Source organism: Equus asinus, chromosome 20 (genome assembly GCF_041296235.1).
Source record: "Equus asinus isolate D_3611 breed Donkey chromosome 20, EquAss-T2T_v2, whole genome shotgun sequence".
Lineage (NCBI taxonomy): Eukaryota > Metazoa > Chordata > Mammalia > Perissodactyla > Equidae > Equus > Equus asinus.
In genome coordinates this window covers 30,579,931-30,596,295 of record NC_091809.1, presented here as the reverse complement: position 1 = coordinate 30,596,295, position 16,365 = coordinate 30,579,931, and the positions used below count along the sequence as shown (strand labels likewise).

The 16,365-nt window shown below is 47.7% G+C and overlaps 1 protein-coding gene across 3 annotated transcripts in view; it reads right to left on the bottom strand.

Annotated features, from left to right (window-relative positions):
- OPCML (opioid binding protein/cell adhesion molecule like) overlaps positions 1-15,754 on the bottom strand; it is a 1,013,450-nt gene extending 997,696 nt beyond the window's left edge. The window contains exon 1 of one of the 3 annotated variants that reach the window (XM_070489898.1): positions 15,083-15,754. In XM_070489898.1, coding sequence (XP_070345999.1) covers positions 15,083-15,143 — 61 coding nt within the window. In that variant the 5' untranslated portion in view covers positions 15,144-15,754. The remainder of the gene's footprint in view (positions 1-15,082) is intronic. The other 2 variants (XM_070489901.1, XM_044752638.2) reach the window with 2 other exon arrangements.
- Positions 15,755-16,365: the final 611 nt, after the last annotated feature.

Sequence of the window (16,365 nt, the reverse complement as noted above, 5' to 3'; positions counted from 1 at the left end):
GAATATTCTTGATGCTGATCTGTCTTCACTAACATGTTACTCATTTTTACCACAAAGATAGTATTGTTGAAGGACATTGCAGCTGCTCCAAGATGGGGGCTGGCATAGCAACTGTATTGTATCAATATGCAGAGTGGTTTGTGGCCAAGGATATATCCCCATGCTAAGTCTCAGAGGGAAGTAGCCAGAGCTGAGCCATCAGCAGCATTTTGCCAAGATGATTTGACATTTCTGTCTTGATTCTAGTCCCAAGGATATGGCATGACTTAGTGCAGTGGTCTCCAAAGCAAGGCTTGCCCCAGGGATGCTCTGAGAGTTACAATGATGTGAAGGGAAAAAACTATTAGAATGCCTATTTTTATTTATTTTTATCTTCTCCTTCTTGTCACCATATACGTGTAGTGAGATATAGTCTCCATGAATAAATACATTGTGTGTACATGCTTTAGAAAAAGAGGTTTAGAGACCATTGGCAGTGCAGTGGGCCTTTTTTTTTTAATAGTGAAAAGCAATGATGTAAAATAAGTGAAGGTGGAACTATTCTGGTGCATAAACAGGAGCTGAGTCAGGGAGAGGGGACAGACTCCCACCTACTTCACTGCAACACAACCTATAGGGCTCCAGACAACACAAATAGAACATTACAGGAAGCAAGATCGGGGCTGTGGGAAGTGATCTGAGAGGCATCATCCTGGGGTAAGAAAGCTTATTAGAGCTGGGCAAACTCCCTTGTGAGGTCCAAACAGCTGTAGGACAGCTAGATGATAGAACTGGATAGGAGGAAGCATCCCAGGCAAGAGTAAGGTGTTTCCGAAGAAGGGAACTTGGGGATTGGAGGATTTCCCTAGCCAAACGGAGTAAGTGAATAACTACAGCAGCTTCTTAAAGGGACACCTGTGGCCATGAGTGTGTCCAGGGAGGAAACAATCAAGGGCATCTGCCTGGCTGAGTATCAGCTACCAAACTAGTAAGAAAGACTAAAGAATTCTTAAATCCTCTCCCATTTCTGACATCCTGTGATTGGAAAATCACAAGGTCCAGTAAACAATGCTTTTGTCTAGCACTCCAAAGTGGAGTCCTATAGCAATCCTGCTTCTGATGTTATAGATAGACAACCTTCAAAAGAGAAAATATTTCCTTTTTCAGGGAGTGGGGGATCGACTTCCACCCACTTAACTGCAACCAAGGCTCTAACTGTAGGGCTCTAGACAAAATCATAAAAGGTGAACCAAGAGGAGAGGTGCTTAATTTACTGGTAAAAATGACTGACAAAGAGGAGGGGTAGAGAGTGATGTGTGCTAATAGATGAGCGACAAGCAGGGGCAGGTTGGAAGGCAGACAGTTTTTACACATACCAACATGCCCTGTGCTTACTCCTTGCAGTTTTGATGTTTCTGAGTTGCATGGCTTGCCCTCTGATGCCTTGGGCAGGGGTCTGCCCACAGAGGTTTTTGCCCCAGTGAGTGACAGTCACTGAAAGCCTCTATCCACCACCAGAGTAGAGTTGAGGTGCTCTACTCTGATGCAGGAACATCCCCGGGGCTTAGACTTCCTTCTTCCTGGCGCATTATCAGCTCCCCTTGCTGGGAGGCTGCTTGTCCTGTGCCTGTCTCTGACCCGGCACCCTCTTGCCTGGTGGTCTGGTGCTTCACCTTTGTCCTTCCTTGTCTTTGGCTTTTGGTCATTCCTAGCTTCACTTTCTTCCTTTCCTTCCAGCTCTAAACTTTACTCTCTGGCTTCACATTGACTCTGTCACCCACCACCAATTGTTCAGTGCAATACAAAGAAGGAAACTTCAAAGAATTTTGAGAGAGTACTTAAGATATTTCTTATGTATCCATTTCTTTAAGCAAAATAAAGTCCCAAGTGAAAGATCTTCTGATGGCTAACCAAGCCCTAGAGCCAACATCTGGAGTCATAACAGAAGGACAAGTTAAAGAGCTTTCTCTTTACTCAAAAATCTATCACAGTCACTCTCTTCCCAGATGTCACCATCAAAAAACAGTAGAAAAAAATAGTCATGAAGAATTGAAAATAAAGAGTAATAGAGAATGTAGGATGTATCTACCACGGAAAAGAAGCTATAATGTATCTTTGATTTCTCCTGTATCTTCTTGAAGATATCCTGTATCCTCTCTCCCATTACTTCTGCTCTTCAACCAGAGTATAAAATCTGATTTTGCTACCAAAAAAAGTTCTTGCTCTCCCAAACACATATAGACTTCAATGGTGCTTCTGCAAGACTAACCTGGTGGAAATGTCAATGGTTTCTCTATACCTCTAACCTACAAAGAGATGTGCCTGCCAGACAAGTCTGACTTTCATGGTCTGCCTGGCTTATTGGCTTCTAAAGAAGTATCCACTATTTCTATGGAACTTGACCACATCAACACAGCTTCTGATGCATATGAGTGAGACCTGGGCTGAGAGCTGAGATCTGAATAGTTTAAAACCAAAGCTAGATAGTGCAGTCCTACATCTCTGAGTGTCTGCCCATCCAAAGCTAGACCAAGAGATATTTATGAATATCAAAATCTGATGAAAAACAAATGTTCTAGTTCCAAAGGGGAGCTAGAGCATGTTCCACTCCACCCCAGATGAGACAAAGACTCAGTATGTGATTAAGGTATAAGCAAGCTCTACTATATTCCAGAGACCTGGCTTGCAGTCAAGACCTGCAGGCTTTAGCTACTCAGAAGACAGCCCAGTGACATAGACAAAAAGACTCGTACCAGGTGCAGAGTGCTTGGGGGATTTTTGGTCTCAAGGGCCCTTTTCAGAACTGTGGGTCAGCTCACCATCTCCACCTAGAGTGGGTCTCAAAAAGAGGCTACCAAGAAGCCGAGCATGTTGGATTAGGGCAGGGTACAAGACAGATGTGTGACTCCGGAAATTGCCCTCTTTCTACCACCCAAGCACACCAGTGAATCAATGGATCTCATTCTGAATTCAGTCCAGCATAGGCTGCATGGGTTTGTGGGGACCTGAGATGCTGTATAGTTTCCCTGTGGGCCTAGGCAAAGAGAAATCTAATTTCTAATGACTCACTAATCAGCCCATATGGAGAGGAATTAGTCCTCTCTTCAGTTGAGTTCAGCAGAGCTAAAGAGGACCCCTCTTTCCACAGGAGTTCCCTCCATTTACACAGTACTCCCTGAAATCCTGCTTTTAGTAGTGACAGCAAGCTTAGGAGGCAGGCATCATCAGCCCAGACCTGGCACTCATAGAGCTGGAGAGCACTTTTTGCCTGAGGAAGCTCCATACTGGAGCTCTTCTCGACCCCATCTGGGTTTCTTTCATCTCAACCCAAAAAGCAGAGCTCACGTTCTTGGCAGAGCCAGAGTAGCTCAGCTGGGGAAACATAAACCACTTACCAGTACTCTCCATGGAAAAAGGAGAAGCCAACCAAGTACTGCTTCAAGCCTAGGCAAGCAAACGCAGGAGTTCCCTGAAATGGGCCTCCTACTCCAAAACAAATGCCTCGAGCACTATGGTATATGCCCCACTGCTAATTATAACCATGACAGTCAGAGCAAGAGAGAAAATCAAGAGTAAGGAGGATGATACAGGAAAAGAGAGAAATACCCAGATGGAAGTGGCGAACCCGACTGATGCACTAAGACCTGACAACCAGGAGCTACAGAGCACTTCAGAGAGGACACATCTATCTATCGTACATCTCTTATGACCTTAAAGCCACCCTGCGAGATACACAAAGCAGTTCAGTTTTCCTGTTTTATAAAGAGGATTAAGAGTCCTGGAGAGGTTGAACTACTTGCCCAAGGCCATTCAGTCCTTAAGTGCAGAGGCAAAGCCAAAGGCTGTGTCTTTGGCTTATTAGGTCAGTGCTGCCTCATTCTCCCACAGGTGGTGGCAGAAGGACTAATTGTCTACTTTAAAAATAAATAATTTAAGTGGAAGAAGGAAAGAAACAGTTGTCTGGGTCATAATAAAGAAGTGGTCCAATCTTTATGGGCATTGTGGTGGCCAAACTGGTGGCAGTTGTAGGGCAGTGCCCTTTTACTCCCAAGACTTTGCCCCAAACAAAAGGAGGATAGGGCCCATCAGGAAAAATGTAGAATCCTGAGAGTGGTTTCCATCATCTCTTTCCATCTGGGCCTCACCCAAAGAGGCATCCACCCCAACGCCAAGTAAGACTGGGCACTCTCTTCTAAATGGGATAAAGCCAAGGGACTCCCAAGGAAACTCCAGCTTCTCTTGGAGTCTGTAGGCTGATGGGCTATTTCCATCTGCCACATTCTCTCTTCCAACATTCTCCTCTCCTTGAGGAATATGGGAAATCCCTTGGCACTGGGCTGTTCAGAAGAACCAGGTTGGCTTGTTCAGAGAAGTCAAAGGCTTCCTTAGGCTTGTCTTCCTAGAAAAAAACAAATGCCCCTAGGTGCTTAGCCCCACCACTGTCATGTTTCAGCAATCCTACCATCTTGTATCCATCATTGCATTCGCCCTTGATCATATGTGGCATGTTTTTGAATCTAAATCTTGCTTTCCATTCGGCAGTTAGCTACAGCTCTTTTGAACCTGTTGTTTTGATTATTCCCATGCCCAAGTTAATTGTGAAGACAGTGCAATGCTGTAGGAGTGGGGAAGTAAAACGCCCCGGCTCTTTTGGCTCTTTCATTCACTAGCATACAGGATAGTTGTGATGTACATGGATGTGCATTGTACACTGTAAGTCACCATTTAAATATTAATATAGAGACTAAGGCATTCTCAGTGTGAATTTTCTTTAGCTTAGTGCAGAGCCAAGCCCTAATACATAAGTTAAAAACAGCAGAATAGTGAGGATAAAGGCAAGTGTCTTTCACAGTGTGTAGACCAAACAAGTCAGGCCAACACACACGTGGAATTTGAGATTGTACCACCCTGAGCATATCCTTCTGCATATCAAGAAGTAATTGATTTTGAGATGTCTCCTAGTTCACTCACAAAGGTCATTCATATTATGAGAAAGTCTCTGAAAAGGACAAGGCTTTCCATTTATTTCTTGATCCCTCATCTTAATCCTTGGGTAAAAGATACTGTGGAGTTGCCCTGTGCTATGACGTTCTTTTTGCACTAAGATGAAAGACGTTCAGGGAAATGGAGCAGTGGCCAAGGTTGCAAGTCCATTTTCCAATAGGGTACCAGACTGGGAGGTAAAGGTCAGCTCAGCCCTTTACTATCAAGCTGAAATGACACCAGGCAGGCTATGAACACAGGTTACTGAAAACTCTATGTTCAAAAGTTGGTTCAGTTACTGACTATGTGACTTTGGATAAGATACCTAGACTCCCTTTGCCTCCTTGTCCTCATCTGTAAAATAAAAGGAATGGATTAGACAATCTCCAAGGTCCCTTTCAGTGGTAGGGACCTTTACGTTTCTAAATTAATTGATATAATTTGTCCAGATGGTTGATCTTGGAGGAGGTGGTCATGCATGCTTTCCTATCATCACAAATTGTGAAATGGTTGCATCTTGGTGCCCACAAATCACTCTAGAGTCCAATCAAAACTTCTCTAAAATGCTGGTTTCTTCCAGGAGGAAAGAATCATGGGCAGGATCTAGCAGATAAGACAACTAGAGCTCTTTGCAATCCTTTTGATGGAATGGGAAGTTGAATGATGCAATTTTAAGCTCCTACATTAGACACTGAGAGAATATCAAAGATTTCCAAAAATGACCTATTCCTTGTTCCTGGGCAAGATTACACCTAAACCAAAAAAGATGGCTTGCAAGCAGGAATTTGAAGACAGATACTCTTCTCAATGCTCCCAAAGTGATATCAATGCTAATTGAGTGTTTACTTTTAGATTTAGATTCTTCAGACATATTTGGTGCACCTGTGACATTCCTGTAGCAGCTCTCAAGTCATCTGTGTCTCCGATCCAACCCCCACTAGCTGCTTACATCTGAACTACTGAGCTACTGCCATTTCCCATTTGAACCACTGCAGTGGCCTCTTCACTGCCCTATTCCTTCCATGGTTGCTCACCTCTAATCCACCCTACAAAATGCAGCAAGAACCAGATTCAAAAATGTAACTCACGATCCTCACCTCCACCACATAAATCACATCCATGATGCTCCGTTGCTTCTAGAATAAAGACAAAGTATTAACATGATCTTCAAGGGCTGTTTGCATCTTCTGACCCCTTCCCAAGCCTCTGCCCCATCTTGTACTACACTCCCTTCCTCTACACTCCAGCCAAATAGGAGAATTCCCTCTGACCCTTTCCAGTAGGGGGCCTCTCCATGTTCTGTTCACTCTGCCTCTTCCCCTTGCCTTCGCCCTTGGATTTGGACAATTTTCACTCTTCATCCTTCAGATCTCAGCTCAATTGTTGCTTTCACAAGAGAGGCTTCTGTAGCCTCCCTGGCAAGATCAAGCCCTCCTTATAGGCAATCATAGCAGCACACACCTCTGCTTCCAGTCTTATCTCAGTTGTGATTTAACAACCATATGGGTATTTATTTGAGGCATGTCTGTCTCTCCCACTAGACTGTAAATATCATGAGAGCAGGGTCCATAAAGATTTTTGCTCAGATATTACATTCCTGGTGGCCAGCATAGTGCTTGTCACATAGTAATCACTCAATAAATAACATGCCAAATAAATGAACATGCCTGGTACTTAGAGCACTCAGAGGTGAATAAGGCGAGCTCCCTGCTGTGCAGAATCCCACATCCACGAAACAGCAACTCTGAAATAGTGCACACTATGAAAAATGACCAGATACCAGAAAGGAGAAAGCTCTTTTTCTAATTCTTATGATTTTCTGAGCCCCTTTTCACCTTTTCCATATGAACATCAGCCCATTTAAGTATCAAGTGCTCAAGCATCACTTACTCCTATGCTATTAGCATTTTCTTATTCCTAACCCAACCTTTCACTTCTTGTGAACAACACAAGTCCTCCTTGTATTGATACAGTGTGTACTTGTTGGCACTATGAGCATGACTCTAAATTTCAAATAACTGGGGCCACTTCAACAGATATCCTGATTAAATCTGCTGAGTAATTTGGGTTTGTATTAAGCCAATAGCCCACATCAGGGCCCACATCTGTGTTTACGGAATGACTCTCACTCTCAGGCGTGTTTGTCGCAACATGAGACGTGAGATCCAAAAGCACATGGCTCCAGCTCTGAGCTGCTGCATGTGTGTTTGGTTGGTAGCTCGGAGCTGCTGTTTATCGACAAGCATGAACACTCGAATGAGTAATTATTATAAGCATTCTTTGCACATTTCCATCTCCCAGTAGCAAAGCACATCCCCAAGCCTCTCTGTCCTCACTCTGCAGATGGGGAAGCTGATGGGCAGACTGAAAGCAAGGGTCCCAGATGCCTCCGAGGATTCAATGGGATGGAACAGAATGATAGAATAGCTAAGCTGACACTTACTATTTGTGTGACGTCGGCTGGTTACCCATTCATTTGTCCATTTATCCATTCCCTCACTCATTAATTTAACAAATACTTCTTGAGCACTTGATCTATATCTGTCACTGCGCTAGGCGCTAAGGATGTGTTGGAAAACAAAATGGATGTGCTCTCTACCTTTATGGACCACAGTCTAGGGAGGAAAGAGAGACATAAAACAAAGAATTACTTTAAAATATATGGACTCACAGTGTTAGAAAAGAGAAATCTGGTATCATGGACTTGTATAATTAGGAAGGAGACCTAATCCACTTCAGAACATGAAGAATGAGCTCCTGGGAAAGCAAAACTTAAGCTGAGCCCTGAAGGATGGAGAGGATGTTTAGCCAGAAACATGATAAGAGGATCAGAATTTTCCAAGCTCAGGTAATGTCGCAGGTGAAATCCTTGAGTAATTGAGAGAGTCCAAAGTGACCACAGCCAAGAGCTGGGAGGAGAGGTGAGAGATGAGGATAAATGGAGCAGGGGCCAGGTCACAACCTGTGGACCACGTTGAGTACTTTGGACTCTATTCTAAAGATAAATAGGAGTCTCCACAGGGTTTTAAGTAAAGAAAAGATAAAATCAGAATGGGGCAACATCTGCCCTGTCTATCTGAAAATCTCTCGGTAAATTATAAAGCACAAACCATCATTATTCTTAGTATAACCACTAAATAAATTCCCAAGTGGTAAAACAGCGTTTGTAGATTCCCTAGGAATAAAGGTTCAGGAAGAACCACTCAGGCCATTTCAGAGACTCTGTTCCTTGAAATGCCAAATATGCTGGTTTTCTCCAAGTTGGATTTCAGAGTGCCATCTGACTGTCACTTATCATTTCCCATGAGCACACAAGCAGCCATTCCAATCAATGGCCTGTGTCCTAATGCATCGATTCATCTTGGCCTTTCCGGGGGTCTCCCAGCATAGCATCTCTGCTCATTAAAGGGAATGTGCCTGCATCACAATGATAATGCTTTGCACTTACCCAGCACACTGCCCAGGGGTGTCTAAAGCATTTTGCAAACATTTAATTAAGTTAGTCTAGTGACTGCAGGGGAGTCCCCAGCCTCTCAGAACCAAGGAGTCTTGTCAGGAGGGAAGTGACAGAAAAAAAGTGCAAGGCCTGCCTCCAGCACTGACTCTGGGGCACAGGGGCAAGTGGGAGGATGTGTGTGGGGTCTCTGCATGGCTGGGGGAAGCACTCACATGCATGGCCACGGCTGTACATGGCAGAGGCAGCAGGTAGGCCTCTGCTGTAGGTGCCCACAGTGGGAGCACCAGGCTCGGAGGCTACAGCAGGGAGCTCTGGAAGGGCAGAGATAGAAGTCAAGAGGAAGTGCCTTGCTTTCCTTGAGAAGTTGTGGATGTTAACTTAAAGGTGGGTAAACTCTGACTAGGAAGCATGTGTGTGTATGTACGTGTGTGTGTGTGTGTTGACATGAGCGGGGAACTTGAAGAGAGGAGGGAATGCATGTTTACACACTTACAGGAAGGTAACAATAAATACATTTGTCTTCAAGTTTATCTCTGATTATAGGATTTATTTCTGATCCATTCTCAGAATTCTTCAAACCTGCCCATTCTCAGTTACCTTCAATCCCGCCCCAAGCCTTACAAATACCACTGTCTTGGGGTATAGAGTTGAGTGGTATAAAAATCTAGCAAAGGGAACTATGTCTCTGTATATACAGACTGTACATAACAGACTGCGTCACCACCTCCCCACCCTTCAGGCCAAGGCGGAGACAACTGAGGCCTCACACGTTAGCCAGCAAAGTCCAAATCTTCGTCTCCCGTCCGTAGCATACAAAGGCTAGAGGGACAACTGTCCGCGGGGCCTGGAGCTCGGTGTCTGCAGTAAGATCAGAAGGAATGGGAAAGCAGAGCAGAGTCGTCCCAAGCTGATGCAGGCCTTTCTCCTTCCTCCAGGTGCCTGCCTGGCCCCCTGTGTCTGGAAGGTGCCACTTAGCATCCAGAGCTGCTAACATCCACCACTGCTGACAGCCTGGCTTGTCAGCAGCCACGGGCCATCTGTGGGCTGACACTTGAGTTCACTGACAGGAATAGCTAGGCCTTGCTTTCCATCTCTCCTTTCTCCCCAGCCCCAAGCAGCTGCGGGCATCTGGCAGCCATCCATGGGCTCCAGTCCAATGAGCCAGGGACAGGAAAGTCATAGCCCATAGGCCAAAGGTTACAAGGCTCCTAGAGTACCAATTGTCCAAGGCTGATGCACAAGTCCACGTACATAGGACCCCATCAAAACTATTGCAAAGCAATGTTTTGGAAGACCAAAGGGGCCTTGTCTGCTGCCCTAGTTTTGTTTTGTTTCTTTTTTTTTGGTGAGGAAGACTGGCTCTGAGCTAACATCTGTTGCCAATCTTCATCTTTTTGCTTGAGGAAGATTGTGCCTGAGCTAACATCTGTGCCAATCATCCTCTATTTGGTATGTCAGATGCCACCACAACATGGCTTGACAAGCGGTGTGTAGGTCTGCCCCCAGGATCCAAACCAGTGAATCCCAGGCGGCTTAAGAGGAGCACATGAACTTAACCACTATACCACTGAGCTGGCCTCAGCAACTCTAGTTTTTCACACAGAGAAACCAAGGCTCAGGAAGCTCAAAGTCAGCATGAATATCTCATTGAAAGTTCAAAAGAAGGAAAATGCTGAACAATTTCCTATTTTACTGGATCTATGTTTCTTGAAGTAGGAAAATATCTTAATGCATTTTGTTTAATAAGATCTTCCATAAACTCTTGTTGAGTAAATAAAAAGGGGGATTGTGTTTGGCTAGTTTTTGTCACTGTGACAAAGACCTATATGAGTTGACATGGCCCTGCCTTGTCTTCCTGCTCCTCCAACAATACGGAATGTCCTCTCCCATCCTATGTGCAACAGTCTTCTCTTTCTGCCCCATTGCTAGGAGACCAGGTGAGTTTTTTAACTTTGTTAACCTTTTTAACCTTGTTAACATCTAAGCCACATTTTTGGCTCTCTGTCCATCGCTGAAACTCATTCTACATATTGGTAGACTGAGACTCAGCGAATACCTCAAGCCAACCAAACAAACCCCAAAGAGCTCCTAATCAGAGCCTCAGTTGTCTGTTCACAGTACCCTGAGAGGCTGGGCTGGCATCCCATCTTATGGTAAGTGCACTCTGCCCCATGAAGTCTGGCACAGGTTTGAGTCAGTGACCATTAGGTGTAGTCCCAGTGGCTGATGTGAGAGGCAGGCCCAGAGCTGCTAAATATCAAACCCAGGCAAGCGCCCGCTGTTTAGGAATCTCCTGTCATTTTCCAGGCTGCAGGATGTGGAAGAGGGTGCTGAGCATGAGAGAAAGCACAGAGGCAGACAGGACTAAAGCAACATGTGAGACCCTCAAGTCATTCAAGATCTCTGCTTAGTCTCAAGTTGAGCAACGCTGCTCAGCTCCAGGCTGTGGAAAAAGCAGTCTTTACGAGGCAGCCAACACCTGTCTCCTCCTCAGAGCCTGCTAGCGCCACTGGGCCAGTGCTGAGTTCTGACAGGATGTGGTCTGACCTTATTAATATGTCTATCAATCGGCCACAGGATAGCTGGCAGGAGGAGGGCACAAATCTACGACTGGCAAAGTGATGATGAGTTCGTGATCCTAAACAGAGTTTCAGTCCTTGTTCATATCTCTTTTATGGTGGGGCTGGGGATAGGATTTTACCAATGGCAAATGATTCTCCTATCTGATACCTCATGCAAATGAGGCAATCTTAGCAGGGTCCTCAACACTGCTGGTGAGGGGGCCAGGGGTTGGGAAAAAGAATTCATGGAAACCTGGCTGTGGAGCCCTCCCCCAGGTCTCCCTCCAAAGCCAAGCATCCCAGCCCAAAGAACCCAGGCCACAGCAGGTTCCTGAAAGAAGCTGTAGCAAGGTGTGTGCTGGGGAAGGAAGAATCCTGCACCTCACGGGATTGTCTATCCAAGCCCAAGCCTTCCGACCCCAAAGGGGCAAAGCCAGAGCAAGCAATGGGAGACTTGGCTATGGCCATGAATCCAAGCTCACAGATCTGTGCATAGGCATAGCTCAGGCCAGTACAGGCAGATGAGGACACTTCACGGCTACCTTCCCTGCTCAGAGTCACCGCACAGAAGGGGCCACAAGCAGGATGGGCTGAGGAGAAGTGGACAAGCAGGAGGGGATGATCTAAACTTGAGAAAAGAAGCCCTTTAGGTTGGAGACCCATCCTCCATCAGAAGCAGACCTCCTGGCTGGTGTGGGGCTGCCCTGTGCTTTGGGAAGTGAGCCTAGGCCACTAAAGATAGCAACACCCCCTGATGAGGCACCCCCTCTCCCATGCAACCACCAGCCTGTGGTTTCGCAGAGCTAAAGGAAAAAAGGCAGGCAGAAGACAGGTTTCCACTCGAATGCTGCAGAGCAGACAGGATTTGAAAGTACAAAGTGAGCTCAGAGCACATCAGAAAGACCTGGGATGCTGGTTAAAAATGCAGACATCTGGGCCTGCCCGTGGTGCAGCGGTTAAGTTCGCATGTTCCACTTTTGCTGCACGGGCTTCACCCGTTTCCATCCCAGGTGCGGACCTACACACAGCTCGGCAAGCCATGCTGTGGCTGGCGCCCCACATATAAAGTAGAGGAGGATGGGCACAGATGTCAGCTCAGGGCCAGTCTTCCTCAAATAAAAAAAAAAAAGCATATGTCTGAGGTGGGGGGAGGGATTTTGCATTTTAATCTGTGCCCCCTACCCCCTGATTCTGATGCAAATGTCCCGGCAGCCTTTTCTTCTGCTTCTCCTGCTTGCTAGGCCATCGTCCTTATCTTCCTACAATGCCCCCAGACCCAAAGTCAAAAACTCTCTCTGCATAGACCCATCTCTACTCCTGCCTTTCTTGGTGCCCAGGGTCTCCGGACCATCTTAAGTCTGGTGTGACCATTAAATTGCCAACCAAGGCCCTCTTTCTGTCTTGGGTGAGGGCTCATTATAATTTCCACTTGTTACTGTCTTTCCCATCCCAGAGATTCTGCCTAGAAAAGCAATTTACAACCATCGGTCTCCCCTTGGAAGGCACCAGGCGACAACAACATTAGCCTTAAAATTATTCTGGTTTGGAAACGTGTTTTACCAAGAAAAAGAAAGCTGCAGAATGAAATAGCATCAAGGCCTAACCAGGTCAGGGTTTCATTATTACATTAGCCTCTGTCCTTAGACGCAGGAAAAGTAAATGGCTAACAAGCCGGTATTAACCCAATGGGAGAAAAAGCATCATTTGAAACAAAGAAAAAAATGTCAAAAAATGTAATAAAGGAAGTAAAAGAAGTGAGGAAGGGGAAGCCACGTGGGGAAGCCACGGCAGATGATCAGAACTTTGGATGCAGCCCGGCTCCTCTCCCACGGGACCCTTCACGAGTCAGGCTCTCCTCCACAGAAACCTGCCAGGCCAAACTTCCCCTCCCGCCCAGAGCTCCAGCAGGCCAGGCCGGGTTCCTGGCACAATTCGAATAAAGAGCAGCCCTGGAGCAAGAGTGGCTCTAGGCTCCCGCGGTGCCCTGCCTTCCCTCGTCACCCAGCAGGCTGCACTCTGGCCAGGGCCGGAGGACCCCCAGGCTGGACCCCCAGGCTGAGGCCATTGCCCGAGGCACAGCTTGCCTTCGGGCTGGATGCTTCCCCCACAAGAAGTCAGCTCCCCAGCAGGGGAGCGCAGCTGTGTTTGGGGGAGCCCTCAGGCCTCTAGAGGGAGATGCACCCTGATTCTTGACTTCCTTCAGAGTGCACTGCAATGCAGCTTCCGCCGACTGGGGCTCGCTGCCCGCCCCTTTCCAAGTGTGGTGTTCTGATTCCCCCCTTGACCAGAGCGAGCATGCACCAGGATGCCTTGGGGCGGGCGTCCTGACCTCTGCTCTTCTGCCCACCGGTCTTCCAGCAGAGTGGGAGGGGAGACTGGGTGCTGGGGGCCCAGGAGCTGTCACGCAGTGTGCACATGCACACACAGGAAGTTTGTCTCCTTCCACCATGGACCCAAAGCACCCACCTGCCTCGCTCTATCCGGCTGGAGCTGGCACTGAGCGACTCCTGCCTGCCGGCCTCCCCTGCTGAGCCCTGTCAGGCTGCAAGCCCCTCCCCGGCTTGAACCTGGAAGAACAACAGCACCCCCACTCTCAACTTCTCAGCCTAAAGCAGACGCACAGCCGGGCACATGGCTATGCAGAGCACATCTCTGCTGGAACGAGTATAATTTGTAAAAAGCATTACAAAACATCACACAATGTATTTCTTCCCTTGTTAAATCCGATCTCTCTTCTTCTTTCTCCCCAATCAACTTTAATTTTTCTGATTTCACTTTGGTGGCTTAGAAATACTTAGAGATTTATGTTCTTAAAAACTAAAACTAAAACCAAGTGATTCTGAACACAAAAACGTAAACTTGTGTGTTTTCCCTGTATCAGGATATGTAAGATTTAAGAATCTTAGTATTTATGCCTGTGTATACGTAAACAGGATTCTAAAATCCAAGGTACTGTTTAACCAAATGCATATATCTCAATTTGAGAAAAAAAGGAAAATCCTGACTGGGCTAGGACTTCGTGTGGAAACTGCACAGACCCTTTGGTGCAGCTAAAACCTCAGCAAGCTCACCCTAGTCCCTTCAGCATCGTTTAAAGGGTGCCAGGAGGCATTCAGTTGTCTGCTTGTGAATGACATGCATTTCAACTATCAAATCCAATAAAATGTCTTGGGCTTTGCGACCCTTTCACTCTGTTTACTCTGGCAGGATTGCAGCATCTCACCTGTGTTGCTGCAGGTTTGTTTCCCAGACAAGAAACTGCTGTGAGAGGTAGGACCACACTTCAATCATCAGATAGGAGGGAAGGTGCTGCGGAGACTGAGGAAATCCAGATTCCCAGACTGCCCCTGTGTGAACCTCCACATTCTGTCAAGGGAAATTCACATTTCCGGCTGAGGACTAGGAGGCAGAAACTGGGAGGATTCTGAATTTCAAAGGCATACTCTGCCCATTTGGTGGAAGGATAAAGAAAGGATGAGAGATGGCAGAAGGACCGTGTAAAGACAAGAAAAGCAGGAGCAAAGGAGAAGGGACTGGGAGGGGAAGGAGCTCCAGAAAGAGTCGGGGAGAGAGGGTTCTGAGGGAAGGGAGGGGGAGAGGAGAGGGAGAGCGAGAAAGGAAAAGGGAAGGCAGACAGAAAAAGATAGAGACGTGGGGACGTGCAGGGATAGAGGCTGACTCAGAGACAGACCATGACTGAGAGAAATAAGGATGCCCCCAATCTATCCTGTAGGTCCCAACAGAAGCGGCCAGAAAGACTTAGGACCGGGAGTTGAAACCCCTCTTCTCCTACCCCTGGGACCACAACCGGTTAATGCCAGCGGGTTCATGTCACAAAACGGCAGTGCCTCAGCGCGGTGCAGCTCTCGAACCCAGCTCACCCATTGCATTGCCGGGAACAGAGCAAACCCGTGCTACAAGCCTCTGCGTGCGTGTGAGGGAACGAGCGGATGTGTGTGCGTGCACACAGCAAGCCTACCTCTTTCCCTCACACGCATCTCACACTCCCTCTCTTTCCTCTGGGCTCTCCTTCTTCCCTCTTCCTCTTCTGCTATAACATCTCAAAATTGCCCCAGGAATCGACAAACCGCTTCTCCAGTACCTGGGATGAAGAGCAGGGCGGTTGTCGCGGAGAAGAAGATCCAGCAGGCGGGGTGGTACATCTTGAGGCTGCGGTGTCTCGGCGGCCGGGCTTGCTACTGCTTCTGCTGCTGCTACCGCTGCTGCCTTCCTCTGTGCTGAATTCTGAGCAGGTTTAAATCCAATGTTTGCAAAGGGAGGGAGAGAGCAGAAGAGAGAGGGAGCGAGAGAGAGCCCGCGAGAGATGGGAGCAGGCAGGCAGCGTCTCTGATTTTTTTTCTTGCACATACGCACAACTGCTAAGAATCAGCAGCCCCAATCTGTATGGCGCTCAGAGCAGACCTCCTCCAAGGCACGCATTGGCCACTCTCCTGAGCGACACCTGGAGACCTTACTATTTGGGAGGCTTGACTCCAAGGGGAGTTGAAGCTTGTCCCTTACTCACCCCTCGCCCAGAGCACAGCAGTGTGCCCTGGGATGGGGTAAGTATGCCGGTGTGGCTTCCGCGAGCGCACAGGAGCGCGTGGGGCAGCGGGGAGGGGCTGCGACTGTCTCATGGGGCAGGGCTCAGGACGCAGCAGGAAAAGAAACGTGACCGAAGCCCAGGCCACTTCCTTGTCATTGTGCCTTCTTCCTGGTCGCCAGGCAGGGGGCAGCAGGAGGATACCCACAGAGCCCACCCAGACGGGTAAATCTTCCCCCGCTGCCCCCTTCTGCTATTAGGAGCACTTGGACGCAATTCCGCTTTCCCAGCAGGAAGATGGGTGCGTTAGGGTTTTTTCCTCTAAGAATGCAAAGAGAACTGTCAGTTCCCCACCGTTAGAGCATTCTGAAACTCTACCAAGACAAGATGCTCTAGAAGCCCCCACGATTGCTGCGATTCCAGCAAAGGCAGGGACACCTCAGATCCGACCTCGAGGAGGCGGAAGCGTGCTGAAGTGGTGCGGGCTTGGAGATGAGAAGGCCGCTGGGGTGCCTGCGGCGCCTGCCGCCCTCGTTTTTGCTTTTCCTTTGCACAAATCTGTGCCTTCTTCTGATATAGCAGTTTGTATGGACAGTCCTTCTTGGTGTGACGTACTCAGAATTGCCCGTGCCCTGCCGCCTGCTCCGTCAAGGCCTGCAGCCCTCCCAAGAGCGTGCTTCGGGGCGGCGCGCCGGGTGCTGAGGATGTGCCGCTGCTGCAGCCCCCGCCGAACTTTGGGCATCTGGGAGGACGACGGCACTAGGTTCTAGACAAGGGACTGCACCGATATACTGAAAAACTATTTCTGTCCCAGGGTGCCCTCCGAAGACCCCGCAGTGGCT